A 25882-nucleotide genomic window follows, 5' to 3' on the forward strand; every position below is an offset into this window, starting at 1 on the left:
AAGGCCACTTCAATAAGCTGGCAGAAGTCAATGTCAGATGTAATTAGCTAAGATAGAACTACTTGGAACATATTCCTCCACAGAGCACTGAGAGTGGAAAAGTAAACACCACATGACAGTTCCTGCCAAACTTAAAAATACATTGTGAATTTAGGTCTCTAGCCCTAAATGGCAACTATTAAGAAAACAAAATCAAATTACAGAAACATAAAGCTGTAGGGAATCTCACATGTACAACTTCACCTGTCTGGGTTGAGAAACATCTGAGAACATCTGTCCAACATGACCTTAAATTCTGAGTAGCTTATTCCAAGGTTTATCTTTACAGCTTGAGTCTAGCACCGGACCATAAAGATGATTAGGGAACCACAGCATCTTTCATAAGAGCAGAGGCTACAAGAGCTGGAACTCTTCAGCCTGGAGAAAAGATGACTCAGGGGAACCTTATATGGACAAGATAGGAGAAAATGAAAAAGGGGGAGCCAGACTTTTCCATAGTGCCCACTGACAGGAAAAGAGGCAATGCACACAAACTAAAATGCATGAAGTTCCATCTGAACACAAGAAAACATTTTGTTACTCTTGAGGTGGTCAAATATCGGAACAGGTTGCTCAGAGAGGCTGTGAAGTCCTGCACAGTCTCCACCTCCACATTCAAAACCCAACTGGAAATGGTCTTGGGCAATCTGCTTTTTCTAACCATGCTTGAGCAGAAAGTTTACATGATCTCAAGAGGTCCCTTCCAACCTGAATAATACGCTGTCTGTGGTTTCATCAGTGCAACAGAAGAAAGACAGGAATTTAATTCAATTCTTTGACATGAACAGGAGGAAGAATTATACAGCTTATGGGGTTCTTCTTATGCCATTTCCCTCTCAAAAAAAGCTTACTACCTTGGTCTTTGGCATCTCTTAATGAGGCCCTCAGTAGGTAGAGTAACATTTCAGCTCTTCCTGACTTACTAAGTTCAAAAAAAGTTCTCATCTTCCTTCTAACTGCCCAAGGCCCTCCATCTTCACCCTATGATTCCTTACACCGACTTCGGACCCTCTTATTTTACAAAAAGTTTGTTGGTACTCATCTTTCGTTCTTCTCTCTTCCAGTGCACAAGAGCTCTGTTCAGCCAAGGCTGCACTTGTCCTCCAGCAGCACAGTTCACTGCTGCTGTCATATACAGTCCACATCCGCCATCTCAAGCAGATGTGGACTTCCCCGTGCTTTTACCCACAAGAGATGGCTTGGATACACAAAGCTCAAAGCCACTGATGAATTAGTGGAAACAGCAGCTTCTAAAGTGGGAAATTTGAAATGTTTCAAAACAATGTAGGTAGGGACAAATACACTGCATCAACTGAAACGTCAAGTGAGCTTTGAGAACACATGAGGAGGAGAAAGATCACTGACTCTGACTGTGGCTCAGACTCCAGCTGCTCAATGCACACAGCAGAGCTATCACAGGCCAGGCAACAGGGGTTAAGCAGCAGCTGGTCACTGCACCCTGCTGGACTTCAGCTGGTATGTCCAGAGACATCCTGAGCAAGACTTTTTAATCTAGAGAAAAGGAGACTCAGGGGGAACTTACTGCTTTCTACAGCTACCAGAGAGGAGGCTGTATACTCTTCTCCCAGGCAACATACAACGCGGCAAGATGAAAGAGCTTCAAGTTGCTTCAGGGGAAGCTTAGATTGGATACTATGAACTTAAAGGGTGGTTGAACCACTGAAAGGGTGGTTGAACATAAGAACAGGCTGCCAGGCGAGTGGTGGGATCACCATCCCTGGAACTGTTCAAAAAAACTATGTAGATGTGGTATTGAAGGACATGGTTTAGTGGTGCACATAGCAGTGTTAGGTTAGCAGTTGGATTCCATCTTGAAGATCTTTTCCAGCCATAATAATTATATAACTTCCATCCCCATTCCAGCACAGTTATTGCATAGTCTGAAAAACTTCCCGCAGATAAGAGGAGTACCTGCAAATGCAAACCTTTGTGTGCTCTGTAGTTTGCCAGAATCGAGAAACTTTAGAAGTAAAAATACCACATCTACAAGAGAGCAAGAGTCAGCATCAGCACAGAGTTGTCAACAAGGCTAGATGAATTTTTCCTCATTTCTGAATTCATACTAAACTAATAAAAATTAAAATAACTTTCAGCTTGTTAAGCCTGAGGGTGTCATAGCCCCATGATGCCCTAAGTACCAACAGCTGTGCTGGAGGCAACAGCACAGCCTGCACAGGGCCAGTGTGCAGCCTCTGGAGAAGAATTTGCCCTGACTGCATCCTGTAGCCCTGTACCATGTCTCACTAGCTCAGTATTCAGCAATTTGGAAGCTGAAGCTGAGTAATTTTAGCATCAGGCCTAGTTTTGACACTGCTGTTAGAAGCATGGGTGAGGGCAAGTGAAGAGATGTATTACCCAGAGGAAGACACCCAGACCCAAACAATTTCAAATTATGGTAATGAACTTTCTCTGCTAAGTGTTGTAATAATTAAGGGCTGCCTTAATAAGGAAAAATTCAAATATAACTAAGACCAGAGTAGAGGCTGTGTTTCTCTGTGGGAGAGGTCTGCTGTCACAAATATTTTAAGTTACTCATGCTGCAACCAAATCATGCAGCAGATTTTTTTTTACCAGTCAAGAAGAAAGTTTTCACAGTTTCACCCAAAAAAGGAACTATGTACACCTGGGGCTGTCTTCAGGGGAAACATCAGAACATTTGCATTTGAGGCCATTCACAGAACTTGTATAGAATCACACAATAGAAGAGGTCAGTCATTTTTTCCCCACACAGAAGTAGGATCTGATACTTTAATCCAAATACTTTGGCCATGAAAGCAGCCCATCTTAAATAGGCTCTTCTTTCACAAGAACACAGCGACAGTAGATGGCTCACCTTTGCAACTGCTCTGATGTGCACAAACCAAAAACTTGACATAGCATGTAAGTGACAGCCACACGAGCTATGACAGCCATAACAGTCACTGAAGTCCAGAAATTCTGAACCTTTGTGTACCAAACTATCTGGAACACGTTACAGCAGACTCCACAGCAAATGAGTTTAGTTTTATCTCATTTTTTTTCTCCCAGTCAAGTGTTTTCTAGATACACTGAAGTCAGTTTGAGGTCAATGTATGCTTATTAAAGTGAGAAAACAGAAAATAAGCTGATTTTTTTTTGTCATGTAGAAATAGAACCAGCAATAAAAATCCAAAGCACAAACTCCCTTTCAAAACACCTACATAAAGCCAAAGCACAGCTTGTTTCAGCACATGCTAACTTGCAGCACAGATGGAGAAGAACTTTAGATCCAACTGTGAGACTCTAGAGCCTTTATGAACACAACACTAGACGCACTGCCTCACTTGTGCCGTGGAACAGAGATAAATCTTGAGCCAAGATGCTACCACAGGATTCCTGTCTTTCTTGATGAGGCTGAAAACACTATAACCCTACCCATGGCTATGTCATAAAAATACCCAGATCAGCACAACTGCCCAGAGCTCTCCACCTTCATTTTAAAAGAAACTATAAGAACGGAATTCTACACGCTCATCTAGAGTTTAGGAAAATTTGGAATCAAAACTCAGTACACAGGGCTGGTGTGGTCTCCAGCTCTTAATACTTCTGTACTAGTAAGTCCTCAGGATTAGTTACAAGGGGATCACCTTCAGACTGGCTGGATTATTTTTAAGGCCATCAGTGCAATTCTTTAATTAATCTCAGCCTTTTCATCATAGGTAACAAGGTGCTCTGCTGCCAGTATGGTTACATCTTTGATTTTAGGCCCAGTGCTAAAGAATCCATATAGACTTGATTATGGTTCTGGTATGATAGAAACAAGTCTGAAGAAAGAGATAATTCTTTTCCCTAAAATAAATAAATGACAATTTTACATTCATTTGGGTCAATAAACAGCAGAATACAATATTTACAGGTAGAATTTTAAATATAGAAAGTTTTCATTCTAAATTCATTCAAAAGCAGCCAGCTGAGACAACGTCAAATTCAGAAGTTCTCTGTGAGTTGCTGGTAATTTCTCCTGAATTAGGGACCAACCAACCAGGCATAGAAAAATTTGCTTGCATAACTTTTTTGTTTACAAGGGTTGGACAATTTGCTTTAGTTTGCTCTTTAAGTAAAGCACGTTACCAGTGTAAAAATAAGAATAAACAGCACCACATATCTCCCTCCTCCAACAAGAAAGCACAGCTCCTAGCTGTGGTCTTACCTTCTGAAATAACCTTCTCAATAGCTGCAAGGTAAGCATCAGGCTCATCATCATTTGTGAGTTCTTGCCACTGAGCCCAGTCCTTGAAAAAGGTCAAGTAGTCATCACAGTCCGTAACACCACAGAACAGCTTGACCACTTTGCACGGGGGCCATAAAGCTTCCTGAAGGCTCTGCAGGATGTGAGGAATGTAAAAACTCTGCACCAGCTCAGCAGAAAGCAAAAGGATGATACTCCGACTTCTGCTGAACAGGTCCAGCTCCTGTTGGGAGATGGCAGAGTCGTCTTCCAGCTGGTAGCTCAGAATGCGATGCTTTCGAACTTGCCAAGTAAAGAGGAAGAGGTTCTGGAGGTACTGACACCATTCAGCAGCGTCACTTGCATACACAATCAGCACATCATATTCTCCAGGGGCTCCTGTACAGGTGCAAGATGATCACAAGAAAAAGGATTAAATTCAAACCATGAAGTCACCCACAGCTTTGGAACAAAAAGCCCCACAGCACTGTCTCTAATTCCTGTCAGAAACTACAAAGCATTTCAAAAGACCAGTAGTTCTATCCAAAGTGAGGTGTTCACAGCCACAAAGCAATTCTGAGGGTGAATGAACTCCTACTTGCATCTACTCCACTAAATTTAGGTGTTTTTTTCATTCTTAAAAATGAAAAAAATTAAAATGCTCTTCCTATAAAGGAGAGCATTCCCCATGTAGTTTCAAGTGAAACAAAGTACAGATTTACAGATTTAAAGCAGAGATTTACAGATTTAAAGCATTCTGATAAGGAAAAAAAAAGCCACAAAAACCAGACCTTCAGAACAAACTAGCTCGAAAAGGGGAGTTCACTGTCACACGAAAAGTTAAAATCATTTTAGGCAATTATATGGTCTCTGCAACACAACTGCAGATCATTACATGCCCAAGCAGACACCAAAAATAACAGCACACCTAAAATAACAAATGAGGTCACACAACGCCTACAGGAAGTCACTATGGCCCCCGTGGTGTTAGATATTTGCTCTCATTGCAGCAGAAAGCAAACTGCCTGAAAAGCATGCATGCAACCAAGGGAACATCAGCCCCAGCGCTTGCACCACAGCCACTCTGTCCTTCAGGCTTCAGACATTCCACAAGGCTGTGTTAGAGTCCCTCCTCAAAACTGTCATCAAAAGCTTTCCCAACAATTTTTGGAATGACAAGCACTCTCTCCAGAGGGAAATAACTAATACAATAGTGGTGGCCATAAGACAGCCCAAAATATGCCCACCAAAGTTGACTTCTTCCATAATTCTCTAGAAACAGCTTCTACCTACAGACTCATGCATTTCAGTGCTCTGGCACAAAAGCACTTTAAAATGTTAACAGCTTTTTAAGAGTTGATGCAAATTGAACCAGTGTGACATGATGCAGTGCTCTCCCACCGAACTCAAGGAAGCTTTTAAGTCTAAATTTAACTTTTCTATTTACCTATGAAAAAGTTTGCTCAAAATTGAAGTTTACAGCTCAGGTCCACGGTAAATTTCAGAGCTGAGCATTTAAACTGTTGTTAACAAATTGTCCGCTAATTCCAGTTTGACTCCTTAAATGTCAACATTTTCATCTCCATCATGATGAAAGCAAAGGCAAATTTTTCCAATTAAAGCAGAGAGCAATGCCTAAAATTTGGCAGCCAAAAACCGGATCTGCAGAGTGAATTTACCCAAACTGACCATGACAGTTTTTCAGTCACCTTAGAAAAATTCAACCAAAATTCCACAGCCTCCAAAGACTTGATTCTATCACCTTCCCCAGAACCTTCATTACAAAATTAAGGTAGAAACAATGTCTAGGCTGAGGAACCCCAGCCCTAAACTGTACAATTAACAGCTTTAAACAGTAGCTCAGCAGAAGCGATACAATTGAGAAGAATGGAGATCTGCTCAGTGCTTGACCAATAGTGTTACAGTTACCTGCATAAGTAAGGAAGTCTCTAGCAGTGAAAGGATGTGAAAGGATGATACCCTAGCTATGGAGAACATGGGCAGTGCAGTACTGACAGTCACCAGGACAGCTGCGTGTTTGGGAGTGAATACCGCTCCTGAACCACAGATGGAGGGTTGTAGGAGACATTCCCAAAGGAGAGGAGCCAGCAAACTCAAAGTGGAGTCCTCAGGACTCAAAACCTTGGGCCTTTAACCTGAGTGTAGAACTGCTGTGAAAAAAGATGGCTTTCAAACCAGTGAGCACACCCTCATTGTCAAAATATCACTGATGGTAGCTGAACACCACTGGCAAAGACAACAGAATTACATGAGCAAAAACATGAAAACCAAGCAGAATCCAAGTTTTATTCTAGAAAGGGAGATATACCACAGACTTCCGCTTCCACTGCCCTGGGTTGATTTATATGCAGTACAGTGGGAAAGGACAGCACAACTGTCTGCTGAGAATGGAGCCCACACATTGCACCACGGCCAGATAAGCCCAACCTCAACAGATGGGGAGACCACACAATGACTCCCTGAGGTGTGCCCAAAGCTCTTAAAGTCCTACCCTGGTGCTCTCTGGCAGCAGCCCCACCTCCAGTCTCTGGAAAAATTAGTAGTGGCCTCCTGGGCACTTTAACATTCTATAACATGGAACAACTAATCCTGTCATTCACTTTAGGAAGCACACAGCTTCCACAACTACACTTGTGAGCCAACACAACCTTCTCCAGCCTTCCAATGAAAGTAAGCAGCTGTGCTTGGAGACAGGGTGGAAGAGCCATTGACTTTAAACATGCCTTGCACTGCAGGGGCACTAAGTATCCAAGAATCCCTTCCTTCTCTGCTATGTAGATAAAGGACGCAAACTGGACAGACTCACTGCAAATTCCCTGCCAGAGCAGTGCAACTTTTGCATCCAGCAGCAAGGAACTTCCTCTGGTGTTCAGGAAAGGTACTGATTTCCTAGCTAGCACTGCTCTACAAGAACACCATTCCCTTTAAGAGAGCTGTACCAGCTCTCCTCAGGCCCTACAGCCTTTTACACACATGCAATCAACTGAGGAACGATGCTCCTAAAACAAGAACTGAGAAATAAAATTACTGACTCCACTTGTAGAGCCCAAGTAATGCTCCATGTTCATAAACAAAAATACGGGAAATATTGCAGAGCTAAAGAAGCTTAAGTCAGCATTGGGACTGTTTAAAAAAAAATCCCCAAAAACCTAGAAATAACTTCAATTGCAACATTCTCCTTTAAAAGAAGAATGACACAGGACTCTCCTTCCTGCATTGTGCTATTATTTGTCTAACCAAATAGTTGCCTTTGCAGCACTAACTACTGTCCAGTCCTCAGAGAACAGTGTAAAAAGAATACAGAAAATTTCAGGGAGGTTTTTCACAATTCTTCAAACATCAGAAAAACTCACAGAGCACAGTTCAAAACACAATGTATATTCTGCCTATTGTAAGTATATAGGGAAATCCTTTGGTGAACACCAAACCTTTTATTTCCTTAAAACCTGCCCTTAGACAGATGGTTTGACAATGCTTTTGACAGGCTGGTTTTGGAAAAGTCTTCAATTAAAGGAAGAAATATATGAACACTACATACAATAGCAAGATGAAAAAAATAGTTGGCTGGCACAAGTATATCTTTCACACTCTCAAGTATGATTTAGTTTAAATTTTAACAACACCTTGTTTTTGGATTCCTAAGCTTAGAGTATAAAAAATACTTTTGCCTCTGTTTACAAAATGCCAGCACTATTAACATACTGCAGGGCATGTTCATTTACTTCATAGAAAATCATAAAGGTACAGTTCTGTTGCAGTTTGTAATGATAAACCATAACCTTTGGAATGCTTTCCAGCTGTAACTGCCTCTGTAGTGTTTAGCTGCACACTTCACTACACAGCAACGATAACAGACTCATGAGATTACAAACCAGTACCATAGAAATGCCCAAGACCTATAATTGAAGTGTAAGCCCCACAAATTAAACAGCACAAATGACATGATACAAAGCTTTCCCTAGCTCACAAACCTTACATAGAATGAAAGAGGATGAAACAATTCAGTAAAAATCACATACACTCATGGCAAGAATACAGAAGTATGCATGACCATGTCATGTCTTCACAGTCTCTCTCTGAGAAGCAAACAAATGAAGCTCATCTCCAAACTATGCCTGCAAGTAGTGAGGTGATAACCTTTAGGCTCAGCCCAAACATGTGATAGGGGTTTATGGCCATATTGTAAGGTTCTGATGACCATAGAAATAGCTAAACAATACTGTGGGAAGCTGCCATATCAGCTCTGGGTAAGACTACATCTTACATTATCAACTGTTATTATCTATTATTTCATTCCATAGGCCAAAATGTTTCACCCTTTTTCAATTTACAGATCATAAAGTTTTCCATTGTACTTGTGGGCCCCATAAAGAACATTCAGGGCTTGCAGTAATACACAACTTCTGTGTCATCTTTCACACACCTCTCATAAGTAGATCATGACTTCTCATTGTCCACAGACCAGGTAAAAAAACTGAGACTAAATCCTTCACTACAACTCAGAGGATCATATGCAGTGGCAAAAAATTTATCTTCATCTGCTAGGGAAAGAATCCATCTCCAATTCTGACTACATAAGAAAGGCATTATGTAACCTGTTCCAGTGTTTTTTTGCGATTCGTGTATGGAGGATACAGAAATAATGCTGTCCAAAATAACAATCCTTGATAGATGGGAATTCACTCTTCATGAAAGACAATTGTCTATGGTATAAAGGAAATGCAACTCAAAGAGTCTTAATAATCAACTTCTTAAAAGAGAGAGCACTTCCAGGAAGTCATAGAAACTGCTGGTGGGACATTAAGAGAGGTCCTCAGCACCTTCCACATTTCAGTATGTGAAGTGTGTGTATTTAAGTGATGAATGATGAAATAAATGCATTCTCTGCATGCATGGAATACACAGTAATAGTGATCACATGAGACTTCTTACCTCGAGTGGAATAGAAAATCTTCACTTTAAGTAAAATGCTGCAAACAAGCAAGAGGAAATAGCAGAATCAAAGCAGATAAAATTTCTGCAAACCAAACTTCACAGAGAGGAACAAGTGATTTGCATTACGATACATTAATCTAAAGTTGTTCTCTTTTTAAGGGTCTCTGTGAAATCACCTTCTGTTTATAAGGAGAAAAGTAGTTTTGCCCACAGGTCTCCTGAGGCCTCAGTTTAGTTTATTTTTACCTCACAAGGAGATATGCGTCAATGAAACGCAAATGTTACTTCACACCCTGAGAAAGGCACGTTTTTTCCTTTTTTAGATAAAATTCATAAGCTTCCCTATAAAGAGAGGAACTTGCAAATTGGGCATTAGCAAGACTTACACAATACAGGCTAAACTCCTCTCCCCTTGAGTTTGCAGCTCATAGTCTAGGTAGTTTTACCTGCACATATGTCAGCTAAAACATTTTCAATTACGGCAAGCCAGCTCAGCTTGGGATCCTGTGCCACCGTGGCCAGGGGCACCAAGTCATACCTCCAAAAGGAAATGGTGCTGAAGAATAAAGCAGTATTTAGGAAAAACTGACTTCTCTATAAAACATCTCAGAAAAACATGCAAGTAGTGAAGGCGGACAGAGACAAATTACAGAACACCCTCCCTCAGAGTTCGTTGATCTGCCAAGCAGAAGAGCACTTAAGACGGAGGAAAGCTCTGCCAGCAGCCGCCCTGAACTCCAGACAAGTGAAGCAAGGCGAGCTAGAAAGCGCCGCAGCCCGGCTACGAGCAAAGGAGGCACCGTCGCTCTGAAGAGCGCCAGGGCTCCCTGAACCCGGAGAGCGGACACCCCCCTCCCTTCCCCTTGCCCCAGCAGCGGAGCGCCAGGGGCGCGCAGAGCCGCGCAGAGGCACCGCCCCGCGGGGGGAGCGGGCAGGGCTCCGCTACGCTCCGCTTGCCGGCACCTTGGCGCGGGGCAGCTGCGGAGAGCCGCGGCCCGCCGGACCACAGCGGGACCACAGCGGGGCCGCCGCTTCCCCGTGGCTCCCGGGACGACAGCCGCAGCACCTACCGGGGACCGCCATGGTCCGGGGCTGGCGGGGAAGGGGCCGCTCCCCTTCCCTCACATCGCCGGCGCAGCGAGGCGGTGCATCCCCGCGGCCGCTCCCTCGCCCCCGGCGCGGCACGGGACACGGGACACGGCACCGCGCTCCTCCCGGCCCCGCCTCCCGCCCGCGGCGCCCCCTGCAGAGCCGGGCACAGGGCTGCCCCTGCCCGGCCGTGCGTCGCCTTTCCGGTACTCGGCGGGACTCTGCCCCCAGGAGGGAAAGTGCCTTTTCCAGCCGGTCCAATCACACATTGCCTAGGTGGCCGAGGAAACAGCGCTACAACGAGGAAAGGTTGTGTTACAGGAATACAGTGGCCTCGAGAAACCTGGAGCAACAGCTGAGGTAAAGAACAAGCGATACCTGCTTTATACTCATCCCTAATAATGTCTTCTATGAGCACGGAAAACTCCTGGGGAGAAGCCAAGTGGCTCCCTACAGAATGAAGTAGCTCGATGTTCTGTGTTTTCATCGAGAAGATGCTGTCTTTCAAATGAAATTTACCAGTTTCCGTAAGACTATGCTCATGTTTGAGTACAGAGACAATAAGCAGCAGAAGGACACCGTTATTGTTCAGAGAGTAGGACTCAACTTACTAATTTTGTCACTGAAGACAAAGCAACAGATTCTGCCTAAATTATTCAGCCTATTCCCTTGCAAACTTCAAGAAAACACTTTTAACCGGTGAGATCTTTCATTGATGCACTTCAGCATAGCAAAAGCAGACCCCTTACAATCTGGCTTCCCAATCAAGGCAGTCAGTGAACATTCTGTATGCAGCTTAATATTACCACTAATGCTACAAGCAGAAAGGGACCAACTATTTTCCAGTAATCAACTCTATCTTAGAAATTAGTCAAACTCTCTTGTTACCTCCAAATCTTTCTTTACTCAAAACCTACTTTAAGCTTACAAACTCTGTGCCACTGCCTGTCTTCCAAAACCAAGGTGTTTGTTCTCTCAATAGGGAAGTACTAGGACAAAAAGCATTTCCTGATGATAAAAACTTATGAGTAACTCCAGGTATGCAAAGAAGAAACTTTCCCATCTGATTCATCCCAAAAATATACACTAGAATAAAGAACACACAGACACTGGAGAAGTGTGCAAATACAGAACCAACCTGGGATTCATGTGAAAGACAAAAGTTATCTAGTTGAAAACTAGAGTCTATAAGTAAATTGTTTTACTATTATGGAACAGCAAGTATATTTTAAGACCTATTTGAAGAGATGGATAACCACATGTATGACTTTATGACTGTTCCACATTATTTCTGTTGTTAAGCTGTGTATTTTCTAACTTCCAGTATAAAAAGTTAAAAACCAAATCATCTTTCTGATGTTAGATGAGAATTTCAACATGCTCTTATGAAATGAGCTTTTAAATTCTCTCTCTTTAAAGACTTACAGTAACACAGAGAGGGTTAGAAGAGTCAGCTTCCAGGGAACACAAAGGGCTTCTCCATGTCTGTCAGTATCACTTAGGATACTCTGCATTTTATTTAATCAATGCAAAGCCTCTTTAGCATTTAAACTTCCCAAATCTCTAAAGGGAAATTAACGTGCCTCCACAAATGAGCTTAAGTAAAATAACTGCTAGTGTGTTGTTTCAGCAACCTCCAACTAAAAACTCAGATAGCAAATCAAGACAAAAGCCCTTTCACACCCTATCACAGTAGGATGACCTAACAAACACTTAGAAATGTCCTAAATAAATAATTAAAGGAAAAAAAAAAAAAGGAGAGAGGAAATAGAGGGAACATTTCATCCTACCTTGCCCAAAATTGACTGTACAAGTCTTTCCTCCCTACAGTTCACTCAGCATACAAATACAGCTGCATTTGCAGCATTATTCTCAAGGGTCTGTCTTATCCCTATCCAAAGAAAAGAACTAGATTGCTCTTTCTGGAGCCAATGCTTTTTTTTTCTAGGCACTTACAAGGAGTAACAAGGAAAGGACTGAGTACATGTTTGAATACTAAGGCTACCTCTCTTCACTTTTTCTTGGTAATGCAAAGAGTGGAAAGGCCAGAGACCCCTCATGGAAATGTTCTCTTCTGAGATGAACTGGGAAATGAGAGGCTGGAGAGCAGTGTGCAGAAACAGACCTGGGGGTCCTGGTCGATGGCAAGCTGGTCATGAGCCAGCAGTGCCCTGGCAGCCAGGAGAGCCAAGTATGTCCTGGGGGGCATCAGGCACAGCATGGCCAGCTTGGCAAGGGAGGGGATTGTCCTACTCTGCTCTGCATTGGGGCCTCCTCACCAAGTGCTGGAGGCAGTTTATTCACTGTAATACTAAAAAGATGCCATGCAGAGCTCTCCCTGCATCCTTAACAAAAGAGACCTGTCAGCCAGGGGGAGGACTGAAAAGGCTTATGAGGAGTAGGTGAGGGGAACAAAGGAATTCACAAGCAGTAACAAATCTGTTGAATTTGCTTGCCTTTTAGATCCCAGGATCTCCCACTAGTGTCTTGGGGAATAGAAGGACAAAACGGCTTTCCCTGCCAGGTCATCTGGACAGCTGCAGACACAACACAGAGGAACACACCCAGAGAGCCACACACCTTTGAAGAGAAGCTGCCACACAGCACAGGGGACAGACCTAACTGGCGAAGGCCAGGCAGGAGAGAGAGATACTTATTAACCAGAGGAGAAGCAAAGTGAGCCAGTGAAGCAAACACAGTAATTTCCCTGGCTCTTCTCAGCAGTTACTTCACACAGTGGGGCTTAAAGTAACCACAGTTTACCAGCAAAAGCTGCATCTTTTCCTCTCCAAAGTAGGCAAAAGCACAAAAGTTTGCTGAGCTTTACAGATGAAGCTTGCAGCTACAGGTTACTATAGAGGGAAACTACAAAAACGAAGAAATATTAGTTCCTGCAAAATGTTTCTTTTCTGCAACACAGCCCCATGTTATTCCATACATAAAAGGGGCAGGGCATCTCAAAAACAAATAAACATATCTAACCAAGCCTCAGCTGAACACCCTTTTTCTGCTACACAGGCTACAGCACCTGTACAAAATGACAGAATCTTACAGTACAAAATACCACAAGAGCTGACTTCTACTTGCCCATGAGTGCAAACATGGAGCCTTCAAGAAGCACCAGCAACAGGCATGCTTTGCTGAGAGCAGAGCACACCCAATTGTGTGTCTTCATTAGGCATGGAGGCACAAAACCCACACAGCACAGAACAGCAATATTTGGAAATAGTTAAGTGCAGAGGGCTAGGTACGGGAAATGTAAAAAGCAAAACACTGCCTACCTACCACTGCAGTTTTGACCCTAGACTTTAAGCAGAGAACTCTTCTTCCTTGGCCCTCAGCAAGCTTTATAGTACAATCTGTTGAAGAAGATCAAGAAAAGCTCCACCCATCACAAGGGCAGGAATAGAGCACTACATCCAGCAGAGCAAACCTGCACTGTTACAGGAAAAATATTTCCCTGGAAAAGTAACTAAAGCCACAAGAATATACAATAGGTGAATGAAATCTCACCGGGGTTATGAGTACACTAACACACTAAGCTTGTCCTGCTCAGCCTCATCTGGGGTTTCCACACCCACACTTTTCCATAGGTCCAGAAGCTCCTTTTCAGGTCAGGTCCGGGTCTTCAGCACTTACTTGAACTACACCTGTTTCACACACTATCTCCCGCCTTGAAGCCCTTCAAGCCTATATTCTAGACATCCTTGTCTCAAACTCCTTTTCTGTCTCTTACAGGCTGCCACTTTATGATCATGGTGTTACTTTTACCAACTCCTTTTGCTCCTGTACAGATTTAGTAGGAGCATTCAGTACGTTCCTCTTTGGGTTCAGCTGCTTCACAGCCCATTTTCCTGAATACCGGCGAACGCCGCTAGCGGCGCCGAGCTCTACCTGCCGCGCTCCAGCCGGGCCGGGCCGGGCCGGGCCGGGCCGTGCTGCTGAGGGCTCTGCCGCAGCTCGCAGCTCCCGGCTGCTTCTCCTCCCTAGAGAAACCCAACTCCTGCTCTCCAGTCTTCCTCCAGCATTCTCCTTTCGGTGATTTAAAACGCATTACAAGTAGGAGTAAGCAGCTGAGGCTTAAGCGGACTTAAGTTTAAGTCTTCCCGCTCCCAGAGCGGAGCGGGCACTGCCAGGTTCCCAGCCCCCCCTACTGCCTTTACACCACATGCAGCCCTTTGGCACTGCGCGTTGCCTTGGCGCAAGCACCCACACCGAGGAGCTCCTTGCCCGTCCCCTCAGGACGGGAGCGTAACTGCCCGCGCCGCCACCGCGCCCCGAAGGGAGACCGCGCGGGCCACTTGGTAGCGGCAGGGGCGGGGCCGCGGCGGCGCGCGCGCAGGCGCGCAGGCACGCACGCAGGCACGCACGCACGCAGGCACGCACGCAAGCGTTAGCGCGTGCGCGCGCGGCACGTGTCGGCGTGGGCATCATGGCGGAGCGGCGCGCGGTGCCCAGCGACCTGTTCCCCCTCGTGCTCTCGTTCCTGCGCGAGAGCGGCTGCCAGGGCGCCGCGCGCGCCTTCGCCAGGGAGGCGGCGGCGGTGAGCGGGGAGCGGGGCGGAGCGGGACGGGACGGGACGGGACGGGCGGGGGCTCAGTGACCGGCTGAGTGACCCTGGCTGACGCGGCCTCTCTCGCTTTAGAAGGAGCAGGACCCGAACGCGGCCTCCCTGCTGGACATCTTCACCTACTGGCTGCGGTAAGTCCCCTCGCGGTGCGAGTGCCCCTCCGCCCGGCCTGCGCCCCGCAGGGCCTCGCTCAGCCCTTCTCCCGCAGGTCTCCGGCGGCCAAGAAGAGAAAGCTGGTCCCGAACGGCGCCCAGGCCAAGAGGAAGCCGTCGGCCACCAGCAGTGACAGCTCCAGCGAGGAGGATGAGAAACCCCCGGCCAAGAAGCCTGGTAGGTTTGTGAGCAGCTGTAGAGCAGACCGGGGCTGTGTTTGGTATTGGCCTCTCACGTGCGTTTAGAGCTCAACTTCAGTAGCTCTTCTGAGATCTTTGAGCAGCTATCAGGCGTTAGGTTTTTATTGACTGATCTCATTTTGGCAGGTCTTTTACCCATGACATGGAAGATAGGTTCATTTCAGTAAAAGGTGATCTCTGTATCTTGTTAAAATTTAGGACAACAGTTTGTGTCCCAGGGAAGGTTTTAGCCATTCCAGAGAAGTGCCAGGCATCCGTACTCACCTGCTGCTTGTTTGAGGTTGCTACACTTTTTTCTTTAGAGCTCGTGTACTAGTGCTACCAAAAAATACATCCCTGTGCTCCACTTTGCTGTGTGGTGAGCTGTATTTTTCCATTTTATCTGCAGCTGTTCTTGTATCTTTCATTGATCACTGTACACAAGGTTGTGTGTGTGTAGCAGTAGATTTGCAGGAGGGAAAGAATAAATGAGGAGAGGGAGAGACACAGAAAGAAAATATGTCTTCAGTTTGACCCATCCTATTATTTGACCCATCCTGAATTTGAACTTCCATCTGATTTTTATATGATAAGGACAGTTGTAAATATAATGTAAGACAAAACTATTTTTTTATTTTGCTCCATATTACTGAAAAGCAATCAGTAACCAGGAAGTGGATTTGGCCAAAGCAAGTTGGGGGTCTGTAACCTTTACACGACATTGCAGTGGTTCTCTTTGCAAGCACCTGTTTGTACTTGTTCAGCAGGTTTCTTTAAGCTGGGTGATGTGCAGACCCAGCTAATATTATCTCAGTCTGAGGGGTGCTCTTTCTTTGGGGGCTGTCTTTTTGGTGATAGAAATCTGCACTTATATTTGTGTGTGACAAAGATAAAGTCTAGAATGGTTTTATCTTTTTGCTTGCCCATTTTGGAGCAGTCTGCCACACACTGCTCAAGAAACAAAGTCAGTGTCATGAACTTCAGTCACAGTTTAATGGCCTTAATATATCCTTTAGCCCTAATACCCACTAGTGCAGGATGTAGGTACGTGAAAATTGTCAATTAACTTGTCATCAATATATGCTGTCCCTTCTTTGCAGCTAAAGCATCAGCTGTGCCCAAAACAAAAGCAGCTTCTGCAGCCAAGACGGCAGAGAGCAGCAGTGAGGACTCCAGTGATGATTCAGATTCAGAGGAGGAGAAGAAGCCAGCAAAGGTTGGCTTTTCTTTCCAGCAGCTTTAATGTGTGTTTGACAGTGATGAATAATAGCAAATTTAACCAATAGAATTGCATGGGATATGGGGCTCACTAGTCCTGAACTGTGAAGTGCCCATGCTGCTGCAGATACAAAGCAAAAAGACATTTCTGTAGTGCAATTTGGACTGGCCTCGGGAAAAATGTAATTTTTTTCCTGCACCCACTTTGTTTCATATTCAAGTCTGGTCCTTGCTCTTATCCTAAGACTGCCAGGGCTTACTTCCTTTGCAAAGAAAGATTTGGGTCGTCTATAGGTTTGATCTTTATATATATATATGTGTGTATGTTTATGTAAAAAGAGAATCTTCTCTTTGCTTTTTCTTGCTGCAGTCATGGTCTTGAAGTGGAGGCAAGGAAGAATGATGTCAGGGGAGGAAGAGTGATAACATTATACACATTGTAGAGGAGACCAGCTAGAGTTGCCCAGTCAGTATTTGCAGTCTTCAAGCTAGTGTGGTCTGTAGAGGGAAGAGAACAGTGCCAGCCTCAGAGCTGCCCAATATTGAGGAGGCAAAACTGAAGACTGATGTGCAAAGCAGGCTTCCGATGCATTTCTGGGAGGTTTTCTAGAGCAAAACTGTTATCCCAGGATTTTCAGACCCTGACCACTAAGCAGAGTGGTGTTTTCAAATCTAAATGGTAACTTCTGTGAAAGACAACTGTTTCTACATTCTGTGTATGTGTCCATCTTTTTAGCCTTGGTTTTTTTTATGACTTTAAAGCTTAATTGGTTTTTCCTGCTGTTGTTTAGAAAGGTGCAAAACCTGTTGTGAAGCCAGCTGGAACCAAAATCCAGCCTCAGAAGAAAGCAGAGAGTTCCAGTTCTGACTCAAGCAGCTCGGATGAAGGAGCACCAAAGAAGCAACCACCAAAACCAGCAACACCTAAATCAGGTACCTGCTATTGTGTATCATGAGTGAAGTGTAAAATCAAAAAAGCAGGGGAGGAGTGCTGGGGGCTGCACCTACGTGCAAAGACATTTTCAGACATAGCAGTCTGAAAATCTGCTTTCGCTGCCATTCCACTCCAGTCTAGTCTCTTCTGACATAGGTGTAGAACTGAATGCAAATTAAACATCTGGTCCTGAGCACCACATTGTTTGAATAACTGTTTATGTTTTGCATTTGCCATTGTCTTCCCCTCAAAAAGCAGGGAAGATCTTTACTAAGCCTTTAGTTTTGGAACTTCCCAAGAGCTAGAAGACACAGTTTCCAGAAAACTTTCTCTAAGGTTGCAGTAGGATGAGCCAACAGTTTTGCAGTACAACTGCAAAAGCAGTACTACTTAATCTGCTCTGTAGGCTTCTGTGGTTCTTTTTTCTCTGAGATACTCACTGCTCAATGTAATTATCCCTCATCTACATAGCATGTTTTGCAATGTCCCTTTTTACTTCTCTCAAAAGGAAGTAAACCTGCCCAGGCAGCCACCAAAGTTGTCAATGGAAAAGCAGAAAGCAGTAGCAGCAGCAGTGAAGATTCTGATGAGGAAAAGGCTGCACCAAAAAAGGTGAGTTAGACTATGAAAAACTTCATAAACAGAGTAGAAGTCTAGTAACACTGGGTATTATCTTGCAGGCACAGACTATGCAGATGCTGTGCTCAATATAACTCTTAACACCTGCTTCTCCTTCATATGCTGGGATTATGTGCTCTAGCATCTCTCCATGTACTGCTTTCTTCCCTAATACCTCCTTGCTATTTTTTCTGCTCCTTCCTTTAGAGGAAAACATATTGTTGTGTCATAACTATATTGTGTCTCCATTATATAAAGTTGCTTTGGCCTGACTCCTTCATGTTTAGCTGTTATTTTGAGTTTTCCACTAGGAAGCATTTAAAAATGCTTCCTGCAACACAAAAATTATCATAGTTGTTTTTAATCATGTGGCAGTTGCTAAATTTCAGTCAGTCCTCTGCTCTTTTGTCCAGAGGAGCTCATCATTCGGGGTTCATGGAGCAGATAACAGTAGCAGAGAAGCTAGAAAAATAATACTTGTGTGTTTCTTAAAATTTGCATTTGAGAATCTCTGTTAATCTTCTTTGCTTTGTCTTGAGAATTTACTCTTAAGTGAAGCATGGAATTAAACAAGATCCAGTTGTCCCCACAAGACTTCTGAAATTTCCTTTTTTAATGTATATTTCTTTTGATAAGGCTGTTCCCAAGAAATCACCTCTGCCAAAACCTGCAGCCACTCAAGCATGTCCCGGGAAAACCAAACGTACCAAGAAAAGTTCCAGCAGTGAGGACTCATCTGACAGCTCAGATGAAGAAAAGCCACCTGCAAAACAAAAGCCAAAGTCTGGTGCGTAAAAAATACTACATAGGGTTTTTTTGTGAAGTATCCAGGGTCATTCAGTTGCAGTCTAGCTGATGGGCTAAATGGGCTTCTGATCAGTGTGGTATAACGCCTTTAGGCTTCCAGTAGAGAGCTGGTCTGAGTAGAGGGTGAATCATCCAAGGTCAGTCTGACTCTCTAACCAGAGGATTTGAGAAGGCAGTAAATGAAAACAATGAAAAATTGACACATCTGACTTTTTTTCTGTAAAAGTTTGTTGACAAGCTTCTGTTCTTCTAAAAGTGCAGAGATGGTTGGATCAGCTGAACCCCAAGAGGAGAGTTAAACTCAGTAGAAACAAGGAGGTAGCAGTGGGCTGGGTATAATCCTTCAAATTAGAAGCTAGTGTTGGATTGTAGCTACAGAAGGGGAATAAATGGAAGTGAATAGCAGAAGTACTTTATTCTAACTACAGCAAACACGTGCTGCTCACATTATCATGCAGGCATCTGAATACTGTGTTTCTCTTCATAGGTCCATACAGTGCTGTACCACCTCCTCAAGGAACACAGGCAAAGAAGGGCCTTGCTAAAGCTCCTGCAAAAAAGGCTGAGAGCAGTGACTCTTCAGACAGTAGTGATGAGGCAGAGCAGGTGCCCTCAAAGGCAGAAGCAGGTATGTTGTGAGAAGGAGAGGGTGCAGGGGAAGTACTACATTGTGCCAACAAGGTTTTTGCAAGGTCTTGGCTTCCTTGAAAAAGCCATTTGTCTTTGCTCTATGTTGCTATTTGCTCTTCTGGAAGCTTCTGACTAATTTGGAGGCATTCCAAACAATACTGTGTACAACTTATGTATCTGGACTGTGGTCAGGTTGCATTTGCACATGCTGATTTGAAAAGTCATTGGGATCTAGTTTAGTGGGAATAAGCCAAGTTCTTGCATGGCTTCCAGTAGGCTGGCTGAGTGGCTGGTGTACTGAGAAGGAGCTTTTTCACTCCTTCTGAGGTTTGGATCTTGGGACAGAGGTTTGGTGTGGAAGTGGCCTATTAATTTTAAACTCGCTTTTGCAGGCAAAGCAGTAGTAGCTAAAACAATCCCTGCTCCCCAGAAGAAAGCTGTGACTAACAAGAAGGCTGAATCCAGTTCTGACAGTGACTCAGGTAATTCAAGAAATCAAGTTCTGATTCTTTTGTGTTAATATTTTTACTAGCCAAGTTGCTCCATAGTGATTAATCTAAGAGTTTTAGTGTATGAGCTTAAAAGCTTCAGAGTCTCCATGACTAGCAAGATATGAAATTGAAAACCAGCAGCCTGCTATTCAAGGGGGAGTGTGACCATGAAACAAGACCATTGGCATGTGTAGAAAAGTCTCCATATTGCTGGATGGAAAGGGCAGGGAATTGTCAATCAGCTTTCTCACAGACATTTAATGGTTAAACTGTTCTTGACCATCTGTGTCTTAAGATTTTTGGGGTTTGTTATTCCATTGTGTTTGGAGAAGTATCTGAAATAAAAATGTAATCACCATATGAAGTTCAAACTAGTCTCAGAAGATGCCTCCCTTCTTCTGAAGTGACCCTAGAAATGGGAGCAGTGTACTTTGTCTCTCGTGTCAGCCAGGTTTCAGGTTTGGTATTTCCCATATAAGTTCCCTATGTGCTACAATTTCCCTCTGAGTTCAAGGTGTTCCTGTGGCATATCTCAGCATCTCTGGTGGCATGGCAGAGACTGGGTAGCAGCTGCCAGTCTGTGTGCAGACAGCTAGCCCTAGCACTAGGTTGTGTGACACTCCAGTGAGTGTCAGCAGCTCTGTGTTTTCTGGTTTTTTTTACCTCGTTTCTCTCAAAATTGTCAAGTTTTTGATTGCTGTTGCTAAAGTATTCAGAAATACTGGAATAGATCAGGTTTAGTATTCTAGATCCATGTAGCACAAACAAAGGTGTATTTGTACTCAAGAGTATCCATTTTCAAACTGCTGCTATCTCATCTGATAGAAGAATTAGCTAAAATGAGATACTGTGCCGTTGCTGCCTCACTTTATATGCTTTGTCAACTTTATCTCCTAATTTTCATATGGCTTTTATGATCCTTACCACATAGATTCTTTTTTCAATGTTTCTTCTCCACAAGTTTAGTGATACTTTTTAATAAAGTATCATTAAAATTCCTTATTCAGTACCTCTTCCCCTACATATTCTCCAAATATTTGCTTCCTTATGCATGCATTAGTGAACAACTTAAACTGTTTCCACTTTCTCCCAACAAAGAAGATGTGTGGAAAAATGAATGCTGTCCCTTGACTGTTCAAGTGTTCATCAGATGCTTGCCGGTTACCTAGTGGCTCAGCCTTGAGCCACAAGCCATTTTGCTTTTCACTTACCCATAAATTTCATACATGTTTCCACTAAAGTAACTTGCACATGAAGCCTATTCACTTGAAGAACGTTTTTTCTTTGTTATTTTAGATTCTAGCTCTGAAGATGATAAAAAGAAGGCAGGGAATAAGCTCCCTGCTAAACAGCCTGTGATAAAGAATACTTCCAAACCGGCAAAAGTAGTTGTCAAGCCTGGACAAGCAAAGAAAGACTCCAGTTCTTCCTCAGACAGCTCAGGTATTGGGGTGGGAGAGAAGGAGAATTTCTACCTGCATGTTCTTGTTCAGACCTTTCTGTTTCTGGGCAGGGTCTGAGGGTACAGTTGGACAGGAATACCCATTGCAATGTTGTTTCAAGCAGATGATGAAGTGTATCTACACTGAATCTGAATGTTAGTCTTGTGTTAAAGGAATGAGGCTTAGCCTTGATTGCTCTTTTTCTTTCCATTCTAGATTCTGATAGTTCTGACAAGAAGGCAGCTCCTGTGAAGCCCACAATTAAAGTAGCAACCCCTGCAGCAAAGAAGTCACCAGCTGCCACAAAGAAAGCACAAAGTAGCTCTGATTCAGATAGCAGCTCCAGCAGTTCTGAGGATGAGAAGAAGAAGAAAGGCCCTCCAGCTAAACCAGCTGGCAAAGTGGCTAAGCCACTGTCCAAACCTACTCCAGCTCCCAAAGCAGACACATCTGACTCTGATAGCTCAAGCAGTGAAGAAGAAAAGCCAGCAGGGAAACCAGCCACCAAATCTACAGGGGCAGCAAAAGCAGCTGTGGGGAAGAAGGCAGCTGCTTCTAGTAGTAGCAGCAGCTCATCAGACAGTTCCAGTGATGAGGATGGGAAGCCCAAAAAGGCAGTGAAGGGGGTGCAGAACGGTTCTAAAGCCCCTGCCTCCACAGAGAAAGCAAAAGCATCTGCAGTAGCTGCAAACAACATGAAGTCTAAGCCAGCTGGTGGCAGCAGTAGTAGCAGTGAAAGCAGCTCTGAAGAAGAGACTGGAAAAGTCAATGGAGGTATTACCAGCAGTGTGGGAAGTGGGTCTGTCTGGCAGTGTTACTGAGCTAAGCATGAAAGGAAGACCTTCTAAAACAATATTCATTCTGATCTCTGTGTATTTGTGCCATTTGGTGCAGTAGTAAGAGGGAAGGGCTAGTTTTGAATTTGGTGGGATCTTTTTTGTCTGCATTGCATAGCTGCTGACAGTGAAATTTATGGTAATGTGAAGTACATGTCTGTGTAGTTGTTGCCATTTGCCATCTGTGCATGCACAAGATTTAGTGACAGCAAAGCAGACTGCTGGAGGGCCTTGTCTGTGTGCAGTGGGACACCGCAGTTGATGCCCCAGTGCACAGTCTCAATCTTTAACCCTCCAGAAGGAAAACAACTAGTGATGCACTAGTGATGTGTGCAAGTGCATATGGTATGAATCCAAAATCTGGCAAATTTTGGCTAACAGAACTCTCTCAAGTATGCAGAATCATTCATATAGGGCTACCCTATTGCATAACATTTTATCAATTTTATCCTATGTTAGGATAGGATGGGGAGGTTCTTGCTGACTCAGAATTTGTTAGTGTCTGGTACAGCCGTCTGTTTTCTGGGTGAAGTAATGCAGGCACCTGTTCTCACACCTGTGTCAACATTGGATTTGCTTTTGGGGAACAGCGTTTCCCAACGCTGCCTTTAAAGTTCTCCTGCTGTACATCTAACAGGCACAGTCGGGAAGAAACAGAAGAGGGAAGATGTTCAGGAGCCAGAAACACCACACAGTAAAAAAGCAAAGATCAAAGCCAAAACACCACACACAGTTCCCAAGGTGAAACGGGTGAGTGAGGGTGGACCGTGGCAACTGGCTGAAGAGGCATCTCTGCCTTCTGAACAAGTAGGGATTTTTCTGGGTGGTTGGGCCTACAGGATTACTTGTATTTTTACTGTCTCCTTAAGTACTCTAACCTTGTCTGGAGAACCCTAGGGAGTGCACGTAACATAATATTATTCTGGCGAAAGCTGATTGGATATACCTGCACAAGAGCACTCCTGAGCTGCCTGATCTGAAGTGGGGAAAGAATGATGAATCTGAGAAACACTTAAAAGATTGAGGTGATGTGAATAGGGTTCTGTATTTGCAGGGCAAGGAAGGAGGTTGTTACTAAAGGAACATTGTGTGTTTGTATTTGATTACTGTTCCTCATTTTCTTTTTCAACAGCCATCCTCTCCATTCCGCCGCGTAAGGGAAGAAGAGATTGAGGTGGATGCCCGTGTGGCTGATAACTCATTTGAAGCAAAGGTAGGGCTAGGTGGTGCCAGAGTGGTAACAGTTGGTCTCTGGAAGTACATGACTGCAGAGCAGTCTCGGTGTCCTTCTGGGGAGTGGTTTTGGTGAGACCTTCTTCCACCAGGAGGCGCATGGGAGAGCAGTATCAGCTTCTGTGCCAATGTGCTGGGCTTAGCTGGGTACGGGGAAGTGCAAAGCATTGCCCTCACTCTCTTGGGTACTGACTTGAATTTCTTTTTCCCCCCTCTCCATCCCTCACAGAAAGGAGCAGCTGGTGACTGGGGTGAGAAAGCTAACAACATCCTGAAATACACTAAAGGCAAATCTTTCCGTCATGAGAAAACAAAGAAAAAGCGAGGCAGCTACCGTGGGGGCACTATATCAACCCAAGTCAATTCCGTCAAGTTTGAAAGTGACTGAGAATGTTGGACTACATAAACCATCTGCTCACCAGAACACCTTGGATGGGCATATGGACATTATGGGTGTCAAGCCTGCCTGGAATGATTCCTCCCTTAGCCCCCGGTGGGGCAGGCAGCTCCAGAGTAGGGATGTGGGAGAATGGTTGGATGTTTCCCCTTTTTATTTCTAATTTTTAGTCTCCTAATTTGAAACCATCCTTAAGCTGGTGTTATTGGCACCACTAGGGTGACCGCCAAGACTTATATTTTTTACAGTCTTATTTTGAAAGGCTGGCAGATTTTTACTTTTGGTTTCCTGCCCATCTAGTAGAAGAAAGAGAAATCATTGTCCTGTATTTTAACCTTTCAATTTCTTTTTCAGCCAGTTTAACACTCATACTTGTGAAAAGGCAAGTGTTGTCACTTGCCTCTGACTAGTTACTATAAGAACAACAACTGATTTGAGCACTCTGGCTGTTGGCTCCCCAACCCCACCTGACATTTCAAGTTTACCCTTGTAGTGTGACAGGGTTCCTTTTCTCTTTTGTGGTTTCACCTTGCAATAAATACCTACTTTCCTCTTCCTTGCGCTCCTGTGGAGGCCACTAACCAGAGTACTTGGAGAAGCAGTCTCTAAACATGGTTTTGTAGTTGAGTAACAGTATCGATTGCAGTTGCAAGGTGGGGGCTATTGTCAGAAAGACCAAGGTGTATAGTACTGCTGTGGCACTTGTAGTAACGCTTCCATTAGTGTAGCTGGGGAGTGAAGTTGTACAGAAACTTGACTGCATGGGGGTTGTGAAGTTTCACTTGATGGGAAGGGAAAAGGAGACTGATGAGGTGAAGGCCTCTTAGCAAAAGGCAGAGATAAGCAGTGTTACTGTTTCAGAGGCTCTGGCTGCAGTGTGGCATTATTCCTTTTCCTGTCTGAACATAAAATGTGCTAGCTTACATTTCCTGCCAGCAGTGTGAGCTTGTTAGGAGTCAAGGTGAATGTATCATTAATGCCTTAAATTTCTGAGTTAGATCACTTGGTCTTTGATCTGTTTTCCATCTGTTAAATCCTTCTTGAGAAGTATCCCCCTAGCACTAGGGCAAACCCTGGTGCTGTAAGGTTTGAAGTACGAGCTACAAATGTATGTTCAGTTTGGGCAGCCACAAAGAATGAGAAACTTGCAGCCTAAACTGAGATTTCATTAGCAGTTGACAGTATAATGGTGTACTGAGGGGTGGGCTTGCATTCACTCCGTTTTGTGACTGCTTCCTTACTTTGGTGCAGCTTGCATCTGGTAGAAAACATTCCCCCTCTGTTAGCTGGGTTAAGTTAACTAGTTTGAGGGGCAGTGGGTTGAACCCACAGCCAGTATGAGTTGAATAGTGGTAGTACATGTTTAGGAAATGGAGTAGTGGGCTGTGAAATATGCTTACCCCACATGATGAAGCTGCCAGCCACTGAGAGGTAGTGCAGGGCCTGATTTCCATGTTTCCATTCACTCCCAAAAGGGTGCCAATGAGAAGAGCCTTGTTACAGGAAGCTGTGTTTGTGTGCAAAGCAGTGTCACCTAATTGAGGGTTGGGATGAGACTTGATGAGCCACCCCCATGTACATGAGTGGCAACTTTTTCCAGTGAGCATTTTTCAGGACTTCCCCCCCTCTGCCCCCCTAGGTTGCACAATCACTGGGGCCTGGATTCAAAGCTACAGTGCAGAGGGGCCCAGGAGACCATGGTTATTACAAGAAAGTAAAGGTTAGAGGCCAAAGGAAGGTGGGAAGAGTATTTTCTGCATGGGTATTTGAACATCATCTTTCTTGTCATTTGCCCTCTTTTTTTCTGTTTATCAGGAACTTACATTTGAAACTGTTTAAAATACTTTTATGCTTTGAGGTTTTTAAAAAAGTATAAAATGTGAGAATTTAATCTGTCAGAAAATAAAGATTGCTGCCTTTGTAGTCTGAGTGGATCTGGTAAAGATATGGGATAGTGGGTGGGAAAAGGGAGAGAACCAGTGCTTGGGGGTAAGAGCACTCTCTCTACATCTGTCTACAACTACTTCTTGTCATCTTACTTAAATGATTGTGGACATGTAACAGACCTTCAGAAGTGACAGGT

The 25882-nt window shown here is 44.0% G+C and overlaps 2 protein-coding genes across 2 annotated transcripts in view; one reads left to right on the forward strand and one right to left on the reverse strand.

Annotated features, from left to right (window-relative positions):
- The window catches only part of PIK3AP1 (phosphoinositide-3-kinase adaptor protein 1), a 38846-nt gene extending 28271 nt beyond the window's left edge, over positions 1–10575 (reverse strand). Inside the window, 3 exon segments of the mRNA XM_059851442.1 lie at positions 4229–4645; positions 10273–10393; positions 10396–10575. Coding sequence (XP_059707425.1) covers positions 4229–4645; positions 10273–10393; positions 10396–10560 — 703 coding nt within the window. The 5' untranslated portion in view covers positions 10561–10575.
- Positions 10576–14679: 4104 nt separating this feature from the next.
- Positions 14680–25722, forward strand: NOLC1 (nucleolar and coiled-body phosphoprotein 1). The gene is made up of 14 exons (XM_059851454.1): positions 14680–14834; positions 14937–14992; positions 15070–15191; positions 16294–16409; positions 17203–17344; positions 17854–17957; positions 18600–18750; positions 19258–19398; positions 19793–19882; positions 21188–21334; positions 21550–22107; positions 22807–22919; positions 23302–23382; positions 23632–25722. Exons 1-14 carry the CDS (start codon positions 14724–14726, stop codon positions 23788–23790), a joined length of 2091 nt encoding a protein of 696 aa, XP_059707437.1. The 5' UTR covers positions 14680–14723; the 3' UTR covers positions 23791–25722.
- Positions 25723–25882: the final 160 nt, after the last annotated feature.

The sequence above is a fragment of the Haemorhous mexicanus genome, chromosome 7 (assembly GCF_027477595.1).
Source record: "Haemorhous mexicanus isolate bHaeMex1 chromosome 7, bHaeMex1.pri, whole genome shotgun sequence".
NCBI classification, from domain to species: Eukaryota; Metazoa; Chordata; class Aves; order Passeriformes; family Fringillidae; genus Haemorhous; species Haemorhous mexicanus.

Coding starts and splice junctions, on each gene's coding strand:
- NOLC1 (XM_059851454.1), top strand. CDS start 14,724: ATGGCGGAGCGGCGCGCGGTGCCCAGCGACCTGTTCCCCCTCGTGCTC. Junction 15,192..16,293: donor ACCCCCGGCCAAGAAGCCTG/GTAGGTTTGTGA, acceptor CCTTCTTTGCAG/CTAAAGCATCAGCTGTGCCC. Junction 19,399..19,792: donor GCCCTCAAAGGCAGAAGCAG/GTATGTTGTGAG, acceptor TCGCTTTTGCAG/GCAAAGCAGTAGTAGCTAAA.